We start from the raw sequence: 23558 nt of genomic DNA on the forward strand, positions 1-23558 counted from the left end.
CAAAATATTTTACTTTTGCTTAATTTTTCCAACAAACGTATTAACCATGCTACCATACAAACACATAAGCTCATACCGGCTTGAAACCGGTTCGAAAAACCGGGTCGATCACCCTGGTATCTACAGAATGACAGCATTATCTACACATTTTGTAGAAAAGCTAGTGAAATAACATCATGTTTTCTATTCAAAAATACATGATATACTTATATACTTGTTTAAGAAATTGAATAAGTGACGTTAAAAACTAGTCAGGAAAGAAAGTTTGTCTTCAGTTGGTTGCAGCAGATAATAAACAAAGTCTAATTTTTATCAAAATTCTGGAGTTAGTGTCAAATTTAGTTTATGCATTTGCCTTCATTCTCGTATCGTCAAATCGTAGGGATTTTCGAGAATGTTACATTGGAAATAGAGTTTAAAAACTTTCGAAAAGCTTATTTAAAAATTAGAGGGTTCCACGCCTATTTGTTTTAAATTTGTATTCAGATTTCCATATATAAGCAAAAGAGGTCACTTACTTACTTACTTTATTGGCGCTTAACCGTTTAAACGGTTATGGCCGTCCAACAAGGCGCGCCAGTCGCTTCTTCATTCCGCCAACTGGCGTTAATTTGTCACGCCAAGGGAGTGGGTGCCGCCCTCTTCATATGCTTCCTTCTCTTGTCAACTGTAGCGTGGATGCCGAGGCGCATATGCGTTGACTATTGGCTCGATGACAGCAGGTACTTCATTTTGCCCTCATTCACCATCAAACCCATCTTTATCGCTTCTTTTTCCAGTTTCGAATAAGCAGAACTTACGGCGCGGGTGTTAATGCCGATGATATCAATGTCATCAGCATACGCCAGTAATTGCACGCTTTTATAGAAGATTGTTCCAGAGCGGTTAAGTTCTGCAGCTAGTATAATTTTCTCCAACATCAAATTAAAGAAATCACACGATAGGGGGTCATACTGCCTGAAACCTCGTTTAGTTTCGAACAGCTCGGAGAGGTCCTTCCCAATTCTGACTGAGCTGATGATGTTGCTCAACGTCATTTTGTACAGCCGTATAAGTTTTGCGGGGAAACTAAATTCAGACATAGCGGCATATAGGCAGCTGCTTTTCGTGCTATCGAATGCGGCTTTAAAATCGACGAAGAGGTGATGTGTGTCGATTCTTTTTTAGCGGTTTTTCTAGATTTTGCGCATTGTGAAAATCTTGTCGATGGTAGATTTACCAGGTGTGAAGTCGCACTGAAAAGGTCCAATCAGCCGATTCACGGTGGGCTTTAATATTTTGCACAATACACTTAACAGGACCTTATATGCGATATTAAGAAGGCTGATTCCGCGATAGTTGGCACAGTTTGCAGCATCCCTTTTCTTGTGGTCTGGGAAAAGGACACTTAGATCCCAATCGTCGGGCATGTACTCGTCCGGCCATATTTTGCAAAGAAGCTGATGCATGCGCCGTACCAACTCCTCGCTGCCGTATTTGAATAGCTCAGCAGGCAATCCATCAACGCCCGCGGCCTTGTTTTTTATTAATCTGGTTATTGCTATTCTGACTTCGTCATAATTGGGTGAGCGGACATTTATTCCATCATCATCGATTGCGTGATCAAGTTCATCATCCCTGTGCGGTAAATCGCAATCTCCATTTAGGAGAGCAGAGAAGTGTTTCCTTCATTGTCTAAGTATTCTCTGGATATCGGTTACAAGGTCGCCCCTTTCGTTCTTACAAGAGTTTGCTCCGGACTTAAAACCTTCCGTCTGTCGCTGAATTTTTTTTGGTAAAATTTTCGGGCGTTACTCCTGGTGTCTGGCAGCTCAAGCTGCTCGCTCTCGCGCCTTCATGCCTCTGCTTTTTTCTTCCAGAAAAGGTATCTCACTTCCTTATTCAACTCGCGGTAGCGTTCACACACTCTTCTTGTTGCGTTCGCTTAAGTAGCCCTTTAGACAGCGTCTTTTCTTTCAGTTGACACGCGGGATTGTTAATCGTACCAGTTGTTTTTCCGTGGTCGCCAGTAACCAATTTTTTCTCGGCGGCAGTGCGAAGTGCTTTGGATATATACTCCCACTGCTCCTGCATTCCGTCGGGTTGACTTATGCTCTCAGAGAGCAGGTGCGATAGTCGAGTTGCGAAATCATTGGCAGTATGTTGCAATTGCAGCCTTTCGACGTCTAGCTTTCCTTGTGTTTTTTGTTTCTAGGTTTTAGCCGCGCAGAGGCGGGCGCGTAGAGGTCACTAAGGTGTTGATATATCATCTGAATTGAATAAAGTGTTCAACAAGTAAATGACAGGCATGGATGCTTAATGGTTGCCCCCATTTTCAGCGAAAAAAATCTCATAACCACAAAAAACTATCCAATTTTAGTACAATACCACCTGATAACTAATTAACAATTGTCATATGTAAGTAGAATAGGCTCCTTTTCTTTTGGTACAGTTTTATTGATATTCTCTGGTCATATGTCGGAAATATTTCGGCCCTGCGTTATGAAGTTATGAAGTCATTTTAATCATGGTATAAAAAAGAAGGTAGTTCAACTTAAAATTTTTGACATATTTGGGGATTTTTCAAGGTTTCATGTTTGTTGTTTTGCTAGAAGCGTTGCCATACCGTTACCGTTCAAGGCAAAATTGTGGTTTTTCAGGATGGATGAAAACGCAATGGTCATTTGACACAATAATAATATGGTTTAGCACGATTTATGTGCAAATATATCAATTGAGAATACACTAAAACATGAAATTTTATTGAAAAATAGTGGATAATAACTCATACATTGGTTAATGACTCATATCTTTATGGCAGCTTGACCCCAAGACAGAAAAAATACACGAAAACCCCTGCTGTTCTAGCATGGCCCTTGCAGAGTGCTTTTATTGTATTGTTCTTGTTATTTTAACTTTAATATAACTTAACTCCTGTTTCACTTTGAATCGTTTTAATATTTTCAAATTGTTTAAATATTTATTTTCAAACTTTCTTTCAAAAATTTTCTTTAGGTTGTGAATTTTATTAACATATTGTAGCACAAATTTAGGAGTAGTGAAAATTTTTATTGGTCTTGTTAGGATTGCGATCGACCTTTAAAGAATATACTTTGGCTAAACCTGCTGAAATTGTTTTTGGACAAAATATACGTTTACCCGATGAATTAGTTGTTTCAACTACTGAACATTTTTCTTCAAATGAAATTTTGCATAGATTACGCGAACGTTTTAGGAATGTTAGTTCAGATTTGAAACATCATCAAAATTTAAATACTGGTATAGAGTATATTTACAAAATTATGAACTTGTGTTTGTACGAATAATTAATAAAAGGTCTCTTCAACAACCATATGAAGGACCTTACAGCGTTCTTAGAAAAGATAATAAATATTTTAGAACAGAAATAAATGATGAAGTAAGAACTATTCATATTGACAGATTGAAGTCAGCAACAATTGAAACGGCTTCAACATTTAACACCACCAATTACACTGACGTACATACAATTAAAAAGAAAAAGGTTAGGTTTAGTTTATTGAGCAATTAATTTTCGGAAGGGGGAGTAATGTAGAGTACTTTTATTGTTCTTGTTATTTTAACTTTAATACAACTTAACTCCTGTTTCACTTTGAATTCTTTTAATATTTATCAAGTTATTTAAATATTTATTTTCAAATTATTCTTTCAAAAATTTTCATTCGGTTGTGAATTTAATAAGCATATCTATAAATCTTATAAAATAAAGCCGCTAAATGCCATGTATGCACATAACTTCACACAGAATGCTCCGATTTTAAAACGGTTTTTTGCATTTGAAAGCTTAGCTACGTGAGATGATACAGTTAATATAATTTGAAGGTATATATTATAGGGGCGTGGCAAATTGCCAAAATGTATTAAAAAATCATAAAATTTTTGTTTACACAGCTATAACTCATAAACGGATGGATGGATTTAAAAAATTCTACTTTTCAGTAAAACTTCGAAATATTTACCTTCGATCTGCATCAAAAAAAAATACTTGATTCCTTTCTTATATCAGCCAAATTCTTTAAACAAAAGTAACATTTTTATCAAAAAATGCGTATGTGTTCGCTGTGAACTGTCCGCGCTAATTGCTTTTAGTTAGAGTTAGACGGAAAAAGCTTATTAAAATGTATTCAGATAAACCAAATTAAGGGCAGAGCAACGTCTGACGGGTCTGCTAGTTGTAGCATAAATTTAGGAGTCGTAAAAATAAAGCTATATTATAAAAAGTAAAAATAGTGTGTATAATTAAATAGTGGTGTATTTATCAACCAATACAGCTCTATTATCATGCCCAGTGAATATTTCTCAAGGCATGTTTAGAAAAAGTGCAACTCTAAACTCTGCAGTGCGTGGTAGGTTTTTAGTTTGTTACGATTATGGGACGCCAAATCCACGTCAATGCTAAAAGGGCACAGAATGTGTATAGGAGGGGCTTGCCCCAAGGTCACCCCTGGTACAACGGGCATAAGAACTCTCACAACTAGTAGCTAACCTGCAGAGCTACAGGGCAATGTTCTCCCTAAGAAATGTTTTAGAAGTTGCTTCCTCCAGCGCTACGCTTGAATTATACAATAAATAAACAATAAAAACATGGGAACTTGTAGCCAATTTATCACCATTCAATTTCATAAGCATTTAAGAATGCTAAACTCTTTAGAAATTGCGATGTCGATTTATAAAGATCTCCTTTGGGCAAGCAATTGAAAAACGTTTATGTTTCGTCAAAATGCTTTGAGCAGACGTACAGACACTTGGGAAGGCTGTATTCCCTTGCTTTGCATACTTTGACCCATGTTTCTTCCACCAAAGCAATTTTCGGGAGCTCGATAAACTTATTAAAAACCTTCTTTTCTAGGCTGATATTTTGTATTAAAATATTTCCAACGCGTTCGGCACATTTTTTTTTTTCTTTTTTATTAAAAATAACCATGGAAGCAATTGAGTCGTATCCGTTAATATGAAATCCATCAAAATTAGAAAAATTCCTAATATTTTTCAATCTGGTAGCTTGTTTTTGGTGAAATTGTCATTGTTCCCTAAAGTCTAGTGGCTAACGTCACATTAAATGGAACTATCTCCATTTTTGTATCATGATTTTAATGACAAATTTTTTTTCACTGCCATTATATTTTTGAACATGATTCAATCACAAGAGGTTTGCTCGACACACACATTTTTTGACAATTGCAGTCATTTTGCTCCAAATCAAATTGACATCCGAATTTTCGAAAAATATTAGTAGTAGAAATAGGAAGCAATCAGTTTACAAGTACCCGATAAGTACTGAACTGCATAATTCCTTAGAACATTTTTTTTTAATTTTATAGTGAATTTATTAATTATGCCTCGATCTATAAGTATGGCTGAACATTGAACATAGGTAGTTTTATGAAAAGTGAGGACACCAAGAAATCGTGCACTTTCGTAAACCTATGAATATACGAAACCTAAACCAATCCAAAATTCATCGTTCAACGTCAAAACCTCGACTATTAAATCGATTAACGTAAAAATGTCTTTAGTAAATAATGGAGATGCCATAATGAAATGTACTCATTGGGCATGTTAACTTATTCAGGTAAAAGTCTAGAACAGGAGTCTAATGCTAATACGCGTCCAAAAATATCGAGAGAGGTGACCTCGACAACAATAATCCGAAGGCGGAAAAGAAAAATTGTATCTCTGTCCGGAGATATTTGCAGTTGAAGTTGGCAATTTTCATGTGGTTGTTGTAATGTTTTTGTGCACAAAGGGATTTTGCACGCATTTAATTTGGATTCCCCCTCATTGGTGGACCGGCCAGGGTAATTTTTTATAAGCTCGGCTGAAGACCGCCAACGCAACCCGGTGTCATTTTTCGGTTTTTCGTCAATATCTTTTCAACGAGCTAAAATTTTTATTTCCGCCTTCGAATTATTGTTATCGAGGTCAATACGCGTCTTTTGACACTTCTCTGGATATTTTTGGGCGCGGATTAAAAGTCGACCTTCTGTTCTATTAATTCCGTATGTTCAGAACATTCGTCTCCATTTAAGAATTTTGGGAATCGGTTTATATTTGGAATATTATGTATATACTTATTTGATATATTCGGACCTCGTGAGGTAGTATCAAATGAACGTATTCCGAATGTTCTAAATTAACGAATGTTTCCATGAATACTTAACGGAAAAGAGCTTTCCGAAATTGCAGATTAAAAAGGTAAATACTCCCTGTGTAGCAGGAACGCACAAAAGCTTAACTCTTCTGTCAAAGTCAAGGTAGGAATATAATGTTCTAAGACAATAAGCCATTTTCTACTTTAGTTTTTGTCAGTTCATTGCGGCTGCTGAGTAGCGTATCACCCCATGTCGGCTGCCTGTTCAAAATCGTGCTATCTCAAAATAGTTTTCAAAAATTTCCCAATTCAGGATTTGTCACAAAACCGCCCTATATTAGAGTTAGATTGAAAGACGCTTCATCTCAGAATGCTTTTCATTAACTCCCTCTTATGACAAAATGCATTGAACTTATGTTCATATAGGGAGTTTTTGAAACATATTTTGAGATAGTGCATTTTTGAATAAAATTCTAACGTACGGCATTCTTCAAACAACTTCTGAAAGAATGACCAAACCAACATAACTTTATCAATTTACGAAATATTTAGTAGAAAATGAATTATTTCCCCAAAAACTTTTGGTATTTACAAATTTATTATCACTACTAATATACTACCAAAGATACTTTTCTACTACAATTTTCTCTGAAGGGTATTGAATTATTGTCGAAGATCTGTCATCATTGGTGAACAAACCTCTAGTAATTGAATCATGATTTTTGAATAATTTTAGTTGTCAAATTGTTAGTATAAATTTTCTGCTCGCATAGCAAAAAATTCAATTCGAAAACAAAAACAAGTTGTTGCTTTTCAATTGAAATTATTTTCTTATACCTATATCAAAGAGTATATATTAATAAGAGACGTCAGAACGCATACTTTGGCAAATTACTCGATGTTTTCTCAAGGTAGTTGTTGGTTTTTTTGTCAAATGTATTTATAAAAATGCCTTCTATACGGTATCGTGGGGTATTTGTGTTTATTTAAATAATTGCATTAAATTCATTAATTAATTCTCTTTCCAAAAATCGTAATTATGCAAAGTCACTTCACTGCATAAATATATATGTAGGATGCAGTTAAAGAAAACTAAACAAAACTTCCTTGAGAAAACATTCGGCATGAATTCGTTGCTTTGGCAACAACAAAAGTATCGAGTGACGCCTCTTAACAAATATATGCTCTTTGCCTATATGACATTACTTTATTTTTTGTCTTGGACCATGGTGGTATAACCAGGTGAAGTAAGCCGTCAATTGTCTCGCTCTAAATTCTTCTTTGTTCTGTCATTCTTCACAACCAATTTTTCACCAATTTTTTCCCCGAAAAAGTGTTGATTTTTGAAATTTTCAGGAATAACATATGCCACTTTTAGTACTTTTTTCACATAACTATTAGGTGAATATCCATGGACCTTTACTGGATTTAATTACAGAAATTCATCATTTAGGGTATCTTTGGAGTTGGCTTCCATAAGTAAGGCCATGCTAAACTAATATTTCAAAAAAATTGAAACAGGTCTTAGTTAAAACAAACTATTTGCCTTCACGTCATATTCAAGCAAGGATAATCGCCTGTACGAAGAATGTTTTTCTCATTCCTACAAGAACCCCAGAATTGTCGTTTATACCTTATTTTGAGAAAACTTCGCCTCAACAGTGGTATTGTAGATATACAAAAAATGTTAACTCACTGCTCACTGTTGCTGTTTGGCCCTAAAAATCAGAACACTAATAGCGTTTTCTTTTCCGAAATAAATTGTTGTCTAAGTAAATGGTAAAGCCTTAATAGAGTTACTCCTACCCATGGGTCAACTATATACAGGTTGGCTCATCTTTAAAGCAACAAAATATGTCTGTTCAAATTGTCAAAATGTGTGTATTGGCGTTGGTGCGAATGGTATGGAATGGAAACATAAAACTTAGCAGTTTTTGTATGTGTAAGTAAAATGTTGCCAATGTGTTGGTTTCATTTTGAGTTTGCCATCTCCTTTTGACAATCCCTTCGACCATGCAATGACATAAATAAAATCAGCTGATGAGATGAGCCAACCTGTATATAATTGAACCATGCTCCTACCCCAGAAAATTTTTAACATTTACAGTGCATGCAAAGAACATAAATGCTACCCCGTGTATTAGCTGATTTTAACAAACGCGCTGTCAATGATAATAAAAATTCATTAGCAATTATTTCCTTCATTTCAATTTTCTTCGCCTAAAAATATGTGAAGTTACGAAAATAAATTGTCACGATCAGCTAGTTTAGCAGAGTTGCACTGCCACACCGCACACCGCCATTTTATGCAGGGTAAAAGTGTAATACTGTTTTCACACAGAAACTTAATGATCTCATTTCACCTTCTAATGAAATCGTAAATTTTTTGCTTTCACACATAAGTAGCTGCTCGATTAGTATGAAGGATGAAATGGCAAGCGAATAAAATGACAATGCTGTATGACAGACAATGACATTTACTTTGACAAATGACATTTTTAAGCACTGAACACACCAAAAACTAAGAAACTGAACTCTCCCAACAGAGTTGCATTGTGCTTTTGACTTCATTAGGCATTCGATTAGTCCCTAAAGAAATAATTATAGATTTGAATTTTGTAGGGAAGATTGAGCTCAATAAGCGTCTTAATGTAGAAAACTGCCTTTATTATTCAATAAGCCGTCTGTGTGAAAATATTACAACGCTTTTGCGTTGCGAGCAGGCAAAAATTTTCACAAAAGAACGAAATACCCCGTAAAGCTGTCGCCTTGCGCGGCGTACAAAAAGCCTAACACTTTAGCCAGAAAAGAAAACGCTATTAGAATATATGAATCCATCTCGCTTCGGATCAGCATCTTATGGTTCTAGACCGAATGCTGCTGGGCTACTCTATCCCCTGATAAATTTTGGTAGATAATAACTTGGTAACATTAGTAATACATCATGAATTCAACTGTCAAGAATTTTTGGCGGATCTTCTGATTAAGTTTGTTATTATATATTAGAAGAGCATATGTTTTAAATCAATAAAGCAGATGAACATGTCAATGAATTTTAAGGGACGGACACACATTTAAGAGTATGACGATCACTTCCAAGTGTGACTGTAAAACTTTTCATCGAACCCGAAACCCATTTTAATTCCGTCAAAGGCAGAAAAGTACAACTAAATAACTGACGTACATATGTATGTATGTACTTTATATGAATAACACATGTTTCTTTTATGTCCGGTTTTTCAATGAAAGTTGCAACTGCAATTGAAATTGAGGTCAGTTAAAGTGGCCAAATTGAATTTTTTTATTTTTATTCGATCCTAAAAGTAATGTTAACTCGCACTGGTCCTTTGTATTCTTGCATTGGCGTTAGGTGGCACTGATATTCTGAAAACCTCAATTTCTGTAATGGTATTTATTTTTCTACTCCTATTTTTTCAAAGCCGGTACAAATTTTACCCTCGTCTGACCGTCGAAAATACATCACTACCGTTTCAGATAGCTTACATCTTCTGTCTCTTTTTATTTACTTCACCTGGTGATTCCACCATGGTCTTGGACTACAAGCAAGAAAAACTGACGAAACTTTATCGGAACTTCAAAATACAAAAACAATTGAGAAAGCGAGACCATTATTCCCCAAAAATTAGTAAGTTTGACTTGCTTTTGTTTATGTTTTAAATCTTATTTATACATTACCAACTTTAACAATAAAAACAATGCAAATAACACGGGAAAATTATTTCGTTCTCTGATGGCTCACTTTTTTCACAAGAAAGTTGATTTTTGTTGTGTTTTTATGCAAAAAATTGTCAAACTTACAACAAAATTTTCATTTGTCAAAAAAAAAAACCGGCCGAAATACAAACAAATCAAAACCTAACGTAACGGCTCAATTTATTTTGCAAAGGGTTGAAAAGATTTAATGAGCTTCGCTGTACTTCACTGCAGGCATATATGTAATACTCCTATATTGCTAACGCAAAATGTTCGCAATAAGTTTTGAATTCGAAATCAAAACAAGACAGCCTATAATATGTTTGTGATTGTAGCAGCATAAGTGTGACAAGAAAAAATTTAAATGTAGGTACATTCGATTATTAAATACAAAAACAAAAACGTTTAAACAGCAATATATCGGCACTCTGATGATTGGGAATGCACCTAGCCTTTTGTAGTACTGCGGGCCTACCACTAAGCATGAGAATTCTAATATCCGTTGTAGCAGGGGCAACCTTCGTCTAAACGCATTATATGCCAATTTAACATTGGCAAATCTATTGCCAGTGAATCACGAATCCAGAAAAGAAATTTATTTTTTATTTCAACGTTTTTTCAAAATCGACAAAAAAAATGTATTTCTTATTTGATTCTTCGGCCGAATCAAAGATTGTTGCGGCGGCAAAAGCAGAAGAAACACTTTATTTGATTTTTACGGGAAAACGTGGAATAGGTTTTAATATATAATAAATATTTATATTAATATTTTAATTCTATACTTACTTCCCGTGCTTTTTTCTACAAAAGAGTGAAGCTCAAAGAAGCTAGTACAGCCAAAACTTTCGAGTTTAGTACATTGTGAACTCACAATGATTTGGTATTTATTCTTATGCAAGGTTTTATTAGAAATGAGTAAAGGTATACAAGTTATTTATATGCTTAAGCTGAATATCCGGGTACGCGTATGTCCTATACCTCTACCTTTGACGCTGGTCTTCTTTATATGCCACTTGGTGTTTTGATTAACACTGATTTTACCTAGCTATTGGACGGCACTAATACTTCCTAACAAGTAAGGAAGGCTAAGTTCGGGTGTAACTGAACATTACACACTCAGAGCTTTGGAAACAAAATTGTCTTTTTCATGGATACATCAAATGGTAATACTAACAAGTAAGAAAGTCTAAGTTCGGGTGAAACCGAACATTACATACCCAGCTGTACACTTAAAATGCTGTTGTTGTTTGTTTCGTGTGTTTAATAGTGTTACAAGGCTGCGCAATAATACATATACATATGGTTCTATTCTGAACTAATTTTTCTTCGAGTTATGGCTCCCGAAACATAGAAAATTGCTTAGTCATAAAAGGGGCGGTACCACGCCCATTTTTTAAAGTTTGAAGTTTTTCCTATTTATTGTTATAAATCCACTTGGGAAATAAAATACCATTGACATAAAGCCCTTTTTTGCAAAGATATAGCTTATTTTATTTGTCCGCGACCCTTTTAAAAATCTTTTATATAAAAGTGGGCGTAGTCCTTAACCGATTTCGTAAATTTTTCTTCAAAGCATTCCTTATAGTAAAGGCAACATATATGTAATACTCCTATATTGATACAAAAGGCTAGGTACATTCCCAAACATCAGAGTGCCGATATATTGCTGCTTAAACGTTTTTGTTTTTGTATTTAATAATCGAATGTACCTAAATTAAAATTTTTTCTTGTCACACTTATGCTGCCACAATCACAAAAAATTTATAGGCTGTCTTGTTTTGATTTCGAATTCAAAACACCTTGCGAGCATTTTCTATTAGCAATATAGGATTATTACATATATGAAAGGCAACCTGTCTGCCGAATTTTGTTACGATAGGTTTAACGATTTTTGAATTATGATTAATAATATTTGTAAAATTGATTTTATCACAAGTGGGTGGTGCCGAGCTCAGTTTAAAAAATGTTTTCAAATTTGTATCAAGAGTCTCAATATCAGTCCATACATTAAATTTCAACATTCTAGGTGTATTATTTACTAAATAATCAGGACGCACATGGCTCAATCAAATTTTTTTCGATACTAATATTAGCAACACTAAGGCATACTATCATCTCTAAGCCGATACTAGGCAGTCCTTGTATCTACATAAACAAATCAATCATTATGTGTACACATATGTACAAACAGCAGCGGAGAGATACTCACAAAAGTATGCAATCATCAGCAAAGTAGCTCTCACACATACGCATGCATATATCTGAGATACTCACAAAAGTATGCAATCATCGCGCATATTGCTATTCGAGAAGCTATAAACGTTCATCGGTAGTTTATAGCTGGTGAGTTTATAGCTGGTAAACAAGAAGTAAATTCTAGAAGGAGAAACGCCTAGAAATATGCAAACGAGGTAACCGAAGAGTATAAAAGCAGCACCAGCTGAGGCATGGGCAATCAGTTTGATTTAATCACGCTATTGGTTGTGAAGTGTTATTGTGAAGTACTTTCAAGTAGTCTAATAAAGACCATGTTTGCATTATTGAATATGGAAGAGTATGCCTTTCATCTTAATGGCGAGGAGACAACAAAAATTTAAGAGAAAAACGAAACATCGCAGACAATTACGAGCACAGACTTGAACATGATTTCGGCTGCAATATCTGTTCAATCATCGACAATGACATCTCAACTGGAATCACATGAGACACGTATAACATCCAAGATGGAAGCACAGGAAGCACGCATAACAGAAATGTCATTACAAATATCCACAAATATGTCATCACAACTGGAAGAGCAGAAGACATATATGGCATCCCAAATGGAAGAGCAGAAGACATATATGGCATCCCAACTGGAATCACAGGAGACACGTATCTCAGAGATGTCGTCAGAAATAACATCTATAATTGAAGCACAAGACGCACGAGTATCTGAAATCTCGGCACAAATTTCAGCAAAGGTATCATCGCAGATCTCTGCACAACTGGAACCGCGTATGGAAGAACAAATAATGCAGTTTGAGGAAAAATCGAAGCCGAGGTGGATGCTTTGAGAGAACGTATCCAGGAGTTGCAACTTAATCATCCAGCTGTTTCAGCAAGCAATACGAAGGTAAAAACTCCATCTTTTGACAGCTCTGTTCCTTTCCAGGTATTTAAGCTTCAATTTGAGAAGACGTCAGCAGTTAACAACTGGAATGCTGAAGATAGAGTTGCCGCACTGTTCATAGCATTGAAAGAGCCTGCAGCTGAGATCTTATAAACCATTCCAGAGGGCGAACGGAACTGTTATGAAGCATTGATGGGCGCTCTAGAGAGACGATACGGAACCGAGCATATGAGACAGATATACCAAATGGAGTTACTGAACCGCTTCCAGAGGGCTGGTGAAACATTTCAAGAGTTTGCGTCGGATGTTGAAAGGCTGGCACATTTAGCGAATGCGGACGCACCCGTGGAATACACCGAGAGGGTAAAAATCCAGGGCTTTATAAGTGGCATACGGGACATCGAAACGAAGCGAGCGACATACGCAAACTCAAAACCTACATTCACAGAAACGGTATCACATGCTCTGATTCAGGAAACAGCATCGGTTCTGTGTAAAAGCCAGCATTCAAAGCACGCCGTGTGGAGGTAGAAAGGCTTCTTCAAATGCTTCAAATGCGGGAAGCCCGGTCACATTGCAAGTCATTGCGATCTTGATCCTAGTGGTTTCAACAGCATGGGTGGTCTTAATAACAAAGCTGGGGGGAATGAGCAAAAGCGAGTCAGATGTAGAGATCGACAGCTAGCTCCAGCTATTGAATGTCCTGTGATATCTGTGTCGCAAATTGGAAGGAAATCAAGCAGTCTTACCGTCAGAGGGAATGTGGATGGCAAAGGACGTGTACTGACTGTAGATACGGGCGCATCTCATTCCTTAATCCGATCTGACTTGGTCAACAGGAGAGTAAAACCGTTACCTGGAGCAAGGTTGCGTACGGTCACTGGCGAGTATAACCAAGTCCAAAGAGAAGTGGTATGTGAGGTCTTAATTGGAAAGGTCACGATTCTACACAAATTCGTTGTGGCAGAGATCGTTTATGAAGTCATATTGGGAGTGGACTTCTTAGTTGACCATGACATAAGAATCGACATGCAGAGAAGGATTATGCGATATAAGAAGTAGGATATACCACTTAACTTCAGTTTGGAGAAATGGTTCAGTACTAAGCGAGTGCTGGTGAAGGAGATTCAACAGAGACCAAACAATGGACCAAACAAATCAAAACACAAGGTACCCGGGAGAAAAACACCCTAATGGATGCACTGAAACGATCGAAAGAATTTCCCAGAAGGAATGCAAGGGTGGTTTCAAGCCAGCGCGCACTACTGTTGTGAAACATCAAGACGATACTGATGATGCAAAGTCAATCCGTCAAGATCAAGCTCTGCGAACGTAGTTCTTCATTGGCCAAAGAACACATAGCGTTTAGATTAGGAAATTTTTAGGTAGAGGGCAGTGTGACGAATATTAGCAACACTAAGGCATACTATCATCTCTAAGCCGATACTAAGCAGTCACTTGTATCTACATAAAGAAATCAATCATTATGTTGCAATCATCAGCAAAGTAGTTCTCACACATTCACATACATATATATGACATACTCACAAAAGTATGCAATCATCGCGCATATTGCTATGCGAGAAGCTATAAACCTGCATCTGTAGTTTATATCTGGTGAGTTTATAGCTGGTAAACAAGTAGTAAATTCTAGAAGGAGAAACGCCTAGAAATATGCAAACGAGGAAACCGAAGAGTATAAAAGCAGTAACAGCTGAGGTATGGGCAATAAGTTTCATTTAATCGCGCTATTGGTTATGAAGTGTTATTGTAAAGTACTTTCAAGTAGTATAATAAAGACCATTTTTGCATTATTGAATATTGGAGTTATTTATTCAACAGTTTAGTGATTCGAATGTTAGCAGAAGATTTGGAATAAGCGGAATTGCCCTAAATTCGTTACAATATCTATCTCGATTCGTTTATACCTGTACAATAGGGCGGGTCGATTTAAAAATCGCTCATTGCTCTGTGAAATTCGTATTCTAGGATCAAAATAAGAAACTTTGCCGAAGGAACCATACCTCTAAAACGAATTCTGACGAAAACCCAAAAAAATGTGATAATTCTTTACCAAAGAGGAATAAAGCGATGAAACTTAGTGGGTTGTTTAGCCTTATGAGGCAGAATAGAAAATTAGTAAAATTTTGGACAGTGGGCGTGGCCCCGCCCACTTTTAAAATAAGGTAATTTAAAAGTTTGGCAAGCTGTAATTTGGCAGTCGTTGAAGATATCATGATGAAATTTGGCAGGAACGTTACTCTCATAACTATATATGTTCTAAATAAAAATTAGCAAAATCGACATAGACTTTTTAAAAAAAAAATTGTATAGTCAAATTTTTACAAAAAAACTGAATATCTTTACATTATATAAGTAAATTATGTCAACATTCAACTCTAGTAATGATATGGTGCAACAAAATACAAAAATAAAATAAAATTTAAAGATGGGCATGGCTCCGCCCTTTTTCATTTAATTTAACTAGAATATTTTTAATGCCATAAGTCGAACAAAAATTTACCAATCCTTGTGCAATTTGGTAGGGGAATAGCTTTTATGACGATAACTGTTTTCTGTGAAAATGGGCGAAATCGGTTGAAGCCACGCCCAGTTTTTATACACAGTCGGCCGTCTGTCCTTCCGTCCTGCCGTTAACACGATAACTTTAGCAAAAATCGGTACATCTTTACTAAACTTAGTTCACATACTTATCTGAACTCACTTTATCTCGGTATTAAAAATGGACGAAATCCGACTATGACCACGCCCACTTTTTCGATGTCGAAAATTTCGAAAAATGAAAAGAAAACGCCATAGTTTTTACCAAATGCGAAAAAAGGGATGCAACATTGTGATTGGATTGTTTTTTTGGACGCAAAATATAATTTTAGAAAAAACTTTGTAAAGAAGCAAACTTTATAGCAGAAAATTAAAAAGTTCTGCAGGGCGAAATTAAAAGCCCTTGGAATCATGGCAGGAATACTCTTCGTGGTATTACATATATAAATAAATTAGCGGAACCCCACAGATGATGTTCTAGGTCACCCTGGTCCACATTTTGGTCGATATCTCGAAAACGCCTTCACATATACAATTAAGGGCCACTCTCTTTTAAAACCCTCATTAATACCTTTAATTTGATACCCATATCGTACAAACACATTTTAGAGTCACCCCTGGTCCACCTTGATGGCAATATGTATCTCAAAAAGGCGTCCTCCTGTTGAACTAAGGCCCTCTCCCTTTTAAAATACTCATTAACACCTTTCATTTGATACCCATATCGTACAAACACATTCTAGAGTGCCCCCTGGTCCACCTTTATGGCGATATCTCGAAAAGGCGTCCACGTATAGAACTAAGGCCCACTCCCTTTTAAAATACTCATTAACACCTTTAATTTGATACCCATGTCAACCAAAGGTTCATTTTCCTTATATGACAAAGGATGAAGGAAAAATGTTCCAAAAACGTCACCCTTGGTCTACAATTTTGTCGATATTTCCCAAACGTATGTGATACGATACGGCGGCCACCGTGGTGTGATGGTAGCGTGCTCCGCCTACCACACCGTATGCCCTGCGTTCACACCCCGGGCAAAGCAACATCAAAATTTTAGAAATAAGGCTTTTCAATTAGAAGAAAATTTTTCTAAGCCGGGTCGCCCCTCGGCAGTGTTTGGAAAGAGCTCCGGGTGTATTTCTGTCATGAAAAGCTCTCAGTGAAAACTCATCTACCTTGCAGATGCCGTTCGGAGTCGGCATAAAACATGTAGGTCCCGTCCGGCCGATTTGTAGGGAAAATCAAGAGGAGCACGACGCAAATTGGAAGAGAAGCTCGGCCTTAGATCTCTTCGGAGGTTATCGCACCTTACATTTATTTTTTTTTTTTATGTGATATGGAATTAAAAACCACTTATAAACCATATACGAAACCCTACGAAACCAACGCAGCTAAGCTCTCAGCTGAGTATGTAATATTCGGTTAAACCCGAGCTTAGCCTTCCTTACTTGTTTATTTTATTTATGAAATTAAATATGTTAGGGTGTGTCCCAAACGCACTTCGAATGACGTTGTGCCACCCTTCGATAGAATTATTTGTTCGGGCTTCACTACATTTGGTGATATTATACAAAATACATCCATAATTCGATTGGATATAACGCCTTCCTTCGATGTAGCTGTGTTCCAGGAACTTACCAGATGGCTGAAAAAAAATTCAGAAGTTAAATTTCTTAAGTCTTAAGTTTTGCGCAAAGTTTAATGTTTATTGCTCTCTGATTACTTTCTAATTTTGACTTCTGATTTTTGACTTCTGATATTTGACTTCTGAAATTTGACTTCTGAATTTTAATTTCTGAATTTTTGTTTCTGAGTTGTGACTTCTGAATTTTGGTTTTCTGAAAAAAGAGTTCTGACTAATGTTTTCTGAAAAAATGTGTTTCTGAATTTTTGTTTTGTGAATTTATGGGCGAACCCTATGCGACTGCCCTGCCTGGCGGCTCTGGGACTGGGTCCTTTTTGCCTCTTGAAAGCAGGCTTATCGCCTTCCGCCGAACGTTGCCTCTCCATTCTGCCATTCGACGCTTCTTCGTCCTCATACTGGTTGCAGAACCGAGGATTTCTCGCAGCAAACCTTTTGAACTGTCTTCGACCTACTTCTACTGCCCCATGGGCCCATTCCAAGCGCTCGATCTCCACTTCTGTTGGGTCGACAACTGCTCCCAGGCGTTGGACAATTCTTAGTGCTGCACGGTTCTACGAGAGCTCATTTACTTCTTCCGCTCCGTACCCTTCTCCACTCTTCTACTTCGTTTTCATTTGCATGCTTTTCCAACACGGAGTTCATTGAATCCGCACTACTCTCGCTCCCCGAGTCCGACGCATCGCTTAATGAGTATTTGTCATCCTTGGCTCGCGACTCAGTCCTCTTATCATCGTCCTTATTAGAATTAGGTAATGAGACGTTCATCTTACCCTCCAAGGCGGGCTCAGCAGTACAGTATTATATACAGGGAAATACCGTCCGCCACAGCAGCGCCCTTACTGTGGTAAGGCCATCAATACTTCCCGAGGTGGCCCGGTATCGGGAAGGCTCCATTCGATTACAGCCGAATTTATCCCCTGGCTGCAAATCGTCCAATAGGCACGGTCCGCATAACACCCTGGATTAGGGGGTTGGCAGTTCTTGGTCACCAACATCCCGCCGCACTCCTATTAGGCAAAACGGCGTAGATGCCAGTCCTAAACAACTCCGCCTCATAGTCGGGCGCTATGGAGTCCAGCTAAGCCCTCACACCAACGACAAGGTGCCTACCCTAGTGAGGGATTCCTGCCATGATTCCATGGGCCTTTGATTTCACCCTGCCGAATTTTTCATTTTCTTCTACAGACTAGGTACACTCAGAAGCATCAGAGTACCGATATATTGCCGTTTAAATGTTTTTGTTTTTGTATTCAGTAATCCAATGTACCTAAATTAAAATTTTGTTTGTCACACTTATGCTACTACAATCACATCAATTTCGTAGGCTGTCTTGTTTTGATTTCGAATTCAAAACTTATTGCGAAAATTTTTCATTAGCAATATGTGTGTTAGTGTGATCTATGCCTATAATTCAGGACAAAACAGAAACAAAAGTGCCACAGGTGCATAGGGATTGAGCAGCTCTGCAAACCACAAATACCTAAAAAGTGATTTTTATTTGGATGCTGAATCACACATAAAATAAAAAAAATAAGTGTGTGCGGTGCACACCCAGGGGAAGTTTACTTTTTTAATTTAGCATTTCGCCGTCTATCACGAGCCCCGTTGTTATCTTTAGGCATATCGGTCCCTAAACGTAACCAACAAAATTATGAAAATTCATTTGTTTACAGATATCGGTAATTCTATTTCTCACAAAATATCACAACCGCAATAAATTCCATTACAAAGACAAATCAAATGCAATTATGATGTAAGTGACGTTTCGCATTAAATGATTAAAAAAACATATATTAAAGATAAAAAAAAGAAATTATATAAAAAAAGAGAAATTATATGAAAAAAAAAAAAAACAAATTAGAAAAAGTAGCCAGCCTCGAACCCGCGACATTTGCGTGCTCATTCCCACGCTTACCACATGTGCCTTACAGACGTTTACATTTTTATGTCAAATGCCGTACTTAAGATTGTCTATGGTGCTTTTGCTATATGAGTGTGGTGTGGTTGTCGCTTCGGAACAACAACATTCATATGGTTGTTGTCTTCCAATTTCATTACAGTTTTTCTCAAATGCATGCCGCTATAGAAGTAAACTTCAAAAAATCTTTGATTTGGTGGTCTGTCACACTAAGCAAACTAAAGGCCTATAGAAATATCCCACCCTTGCTCTTACAGCAAGGGTTTCCGGCCATACACATCACTTTACGGTAAATGCCTTGACAATGGGCATGGTAATAGGGAGAGAAAGTGCTTGTCGAATTGGGTATCTTGCCACTGCTAGAACAACTGGGCTACTTTAGATATAGAGCTGAAAGTATTTTTAAAAAAAGCTTCTTTTTTATAAATAACTAAGCACAAACTTTTAATTCTTTTATAGGTATGTTATGATTGCTCACCACGGATACTATGGTAAAATATATAGAAAACATTGGATTGCGGTTATGATAGTGTTTTGTTGGGCATTCTCGTACGGCATGCAGTTGCCAACCCTTCTAGGAGTGTGGGGAAAGTTTGATTATGATATACGATTGGAAACATGTTCTATTATGAACGATAATCATGGACGTAGCAGCAAGACCACATTATTTATTACTGCTTTCATAATACCCGGAATAGTCATAATTGCTTGTTACACAAAAATATTTTGGGTCGTACGGCAATCAGAGCTACGCTTGAAAAAACATGCGAACCAACAAAATTCCATCCCAAATAACTTAAGGCCCATTCAGACACCCACAGGTACAGCGTTAGAAAGCGAACACAATCGTGTGTCATCAAATCTGGCATCAGATAGTAGTTTTTCTACCGATACAAAACAGGATGCTATACAAAAACCTACTAGGATTAAAGATCAGAGAGAACAAAGAGCTAAACGAAATGAGTGGCGCATTACAAAAATGGTTTTGGCAATATTTTTATCGTTTGTAATATGCTATCTACCAATAACCATTGCTAAAGTAGCTGATAAAGATGTAGATCATCCAAGTTTTCACATATTCAGTTATATAATGTTATATCTATCAGCATGTATAAATCCAATTATATATGTTATTATGAACCAGCAATACAGGAAGGCTTACAAGACCGTCATTTTGTGCGAACCTTCGAAGCTACTGCCTTTCAAAAAAGGAACGACGGGCGGCAGTAGTGCTGCAGGTATTTGAAAAATTAGTTTTTCAAAAAATTATGTCAACTAAGTCACTGATTCGTTTTAGAGAAATGGAAAGATACCGCATTGAGCAACAACCACAGTCGTACAATGGTGTCACAAATGTCACTCGGAGAAATTTCCAACCCGAGCAACAACCACCAACAACAACAATACAGTTCCATGGAATTAACCAACAAAGTGTTCACACTGGACCCATTGGAAAATTGCAACACCAGGACGGAGGAGAACAGAACCAGCAAAAATATCCAATACACTATAACACAGCCACTCCAAATAAACAATCATTCATCTCTTTTCATGCTGAAAGCGCCAAGCAAGGAAGTGAAGCGAATAACATTGGTAGGGGACGACATAATCCTCGAGGAAGAAGAAGAAAAAACAACACCAACTCAGCTGGAAGCATCAACATACATAACAGTGGAAAAGGATGTTGCCCTGAAGAAAGTCCCATCTTATGGACAAAACATAAATGTCATTCCAGATAATGGTGTTAAACTTAAAGCTAAGCCAAAAATTTAAAAGACTCATAAGCTTTAATACTTTTACGATATTATGGCAAGCCGAAAAAGGCGGAAATGACCCCAAAAACTTATATTTATAGAAAACGTTTTGCAAACGAGATTTCTATTATTACGATCCATTAGTCAATTTTAATGAGGTGCCTTATTATATAGTATATACAAATATACATATACATACATAAATATATTAGATTTGTATTTGCAAGTATTAGAATAAGATCTTGTAAGTTCCGGTTCTTCAGTGCGAGTTTAAACTCTAGTTTAGGTTGACTACAGTTTACCCTTGCCACTTCCGCCGCTTACATTCCAACCTTATAAAACCGCACTGCGCTTTTTTAGCGCACGTAAACTACCGGCGTTTTTTGCCCCAACCGATATAAGTATGCGTTGCGATAATGTAAAACATGTATGCAAACGACAAATCTAAATGTCACGCAGAACAAAAATTGGAAATCGAGTTAGGTTTTCACGCAGCAAATTCAATTTCGGTTGCTCTCATGCAAGTTGTATGTGCATGAGACATTTTTGACAGAAAGACTTGCGTGCGTTTATATTAGGTTGGCATGTTAAGCTGATATGAGCAGCAAAATTTTATGTCATCGAATAAAGTGTCAGGTTAAACTCTCGTTAATTTTACCTGGAGTTTAAACTCGCACTGAAAAACCGGACCTAAATAACAAACGAAAAAGCAAATGAAGAATTGAATATTCAATTATTATAAACCGGTGTTAAGCTCATGAATTATTAATTTTTTTTCTTTCAGAAAGAACTTAAGGCTTAATATAAAGATGGAAAGCTCTGCAAATTACTTCCTATCGAAAATTTATTATTATATAAGAATCGCTTCACGCCTACTATAGCTTGTAGCTAGCACTCTCCCATCAGCCTTATTTTTATAATTATAAGCTTTTATTTACTTTCACTTTTGTTGTCTGTAATGGAATCTTGCAAGTTAAATTTGATACACTTCCCGGTGTCCGATTGAGCTGAAATTTTGCACACATGTATAACTCCGATGACAATGCAATATTACTTTCTTAGAATTCGATAAATTAATCGATAACACAGTTATCGGTAAAGATTTGTATTTACTTTGGCATAACAGCCTAAGTCCCATACAAACACGCCGGTACCTATCCGTGGATTGTGATATTTGGACGTGGTGAATCACGTGTCACGCGTGGTGAATCACGTGTCACGCGTGGTGAATCTCATCGCTTGCGAAAAGCGGAGACACAACCCTCTGTTGTATTTCTGTGTATAACCAACATAGCTGAATTTTTAAGGCTGTTTAACCCTGTAATCTTTTCTGTAATTTATTTTGCTTTTGGAAAAATTACCTATTTGAAAAAAGCTGGCTGAAAAATATAGGCATAACAGCTTAAGTTAAATCAAGAATGGAAAATTTGAGCAGATGTGGCAATTTCGCGCGTCCGTTCAACGAAATATTGACAATCTGCTGATCATCGCTAAGAAATTAGCGACATTCCATCAACTAAGCAGCACTTTAGCAATACTACTGTTATTATTTGGCCGCTCAAACACACAAATATTAATTGTGCATTAAATCTAAAATATACAAATACACCATAATAATTTACACGGCCAAAGCCACAATAATTCACACGGGTCATCAATTCTTTCTCTGATTCAAAATCTGAACTACCAGCGCTACCGTCAACAGCTCAGTGTCATCACTGCCAGTAGCGCCAATAACACCAAACTCGTGCCTGACACACAAAAGTCGTTTCACTCAATAGCGCAAGTAAAATGTACTACGCACTCACTACTAAGAAGCGTCAAAAATTCGCTTCGAGTAATTTCGTCAATGAGCTACCATTGAGCTGGCACCGCATTGGCGCTGGCGCCATGCAATTTACATCACTAAAATTGCGCGAGTGCCCAGGCTCATGACTTCAATACTTGTATTTACAATGCTTTAAACTTTAAATACACCTCTGAAGTTGCTGCGCATAAAATGTGTACTAATAAATTCCAATACGCATTATAAACAGATGTAACTGATATATGTGTTTTTGTTTCACCCCCTATACTTATATTTAAAGCTTTTATAAGAACAAGCTTCTATTACTTGTTAATAAAACGAACTAAAAAGTAAAAAATAAAATTAAAGAAAAAAAAACTTTTTTAAAAATAAGCTTTTATTATTTTGGTTAATAAAATTAACTAAAAAGTAAACAATAAATTGACTCTAAAGAAATATAACACTTTATAAGTTCATTGTAAGCTTAAACGATAATTAGGCTTTTTCGTCTGCGACAAAAAAATTCTATATTGTACATAATTATATATTTTTAACATTAAAACTTTACACCTAAATTATTAAATCTTACAGTTTATATCACAGTCCTAATTGTTCTAATAAAAAACGTGTTAAATTTTGATGGTATAATTAAGAACATTTAGGATCTCCTTTTCTTGCTATCGCAATGTAACACGCTTTTATTAGAACAATTAGGACTGTGATATAAACTGTAAGATTTAATAATTTAGGTGTAAAGTTTTAATGTTAAAAATATATAATTATGTACAATATAGAATTTTTTTGTCGCAGACGAAAAAGCCTAATTATCGTTTAAGCTTACAATGAACTTATAAAGTGTTATATTTCTTTAGAGTCAATTTATTGTTTACTTTTTAGTTAATTTTATTAACCAAAATAATAAAAGCTTATTTTTAAAAAAGTTTTTTTTTCTTTA

The 23558-nt window shown here is 36.4% G+C and overlaps 1 protein-coding gene across 13 annotated transcripts in view; it reads left to right on the top strand.

Annotated features, from left to right (window-relative positions):
• The window catches only part of moody (G-protein coupled receptor moody), a 133502-nt gene extending 111923 nt beyond the window's left edge, over window positions 1-21579 (top strand). For all 13 annotated transcript variants that reach the window (XM_067782450.1, XM_067782457.1, XM_067782456.1 and 10 more), the window contains 2 exons: window positions 19523-20301; window positions 20361-21579. In XM_067782450.1, coding sequence (XP_067638551.1) covers window positions 19523-20301; window positions 20361-20836 — 1255 coding nt within the window. In that variant the 3' untranslated portion in view covers window positions 20837-21579. The remainder of the gene's footprint in view (window positions 1-19522; window positions 20302-20360) is intronic.
• The last annotated feature ends 1979 nt before the right edge of the window (window positions 21580-23558 follow it).

The sequence above is a fragment of the Eurosta solidaginis genome, chromosome 4 (genome assembly GCF_040869045.1).
Source record: "Eurosta solidaginis isolate ZX-2024a chromosome 4, ASM4086904v1, whole genome shotgun sequence".
NCBI lineage: Eukaryota > Metazoa > Arthropoda > Insecta > Diptera > Tephritidae > Eurosta > Eurosta solidaginis.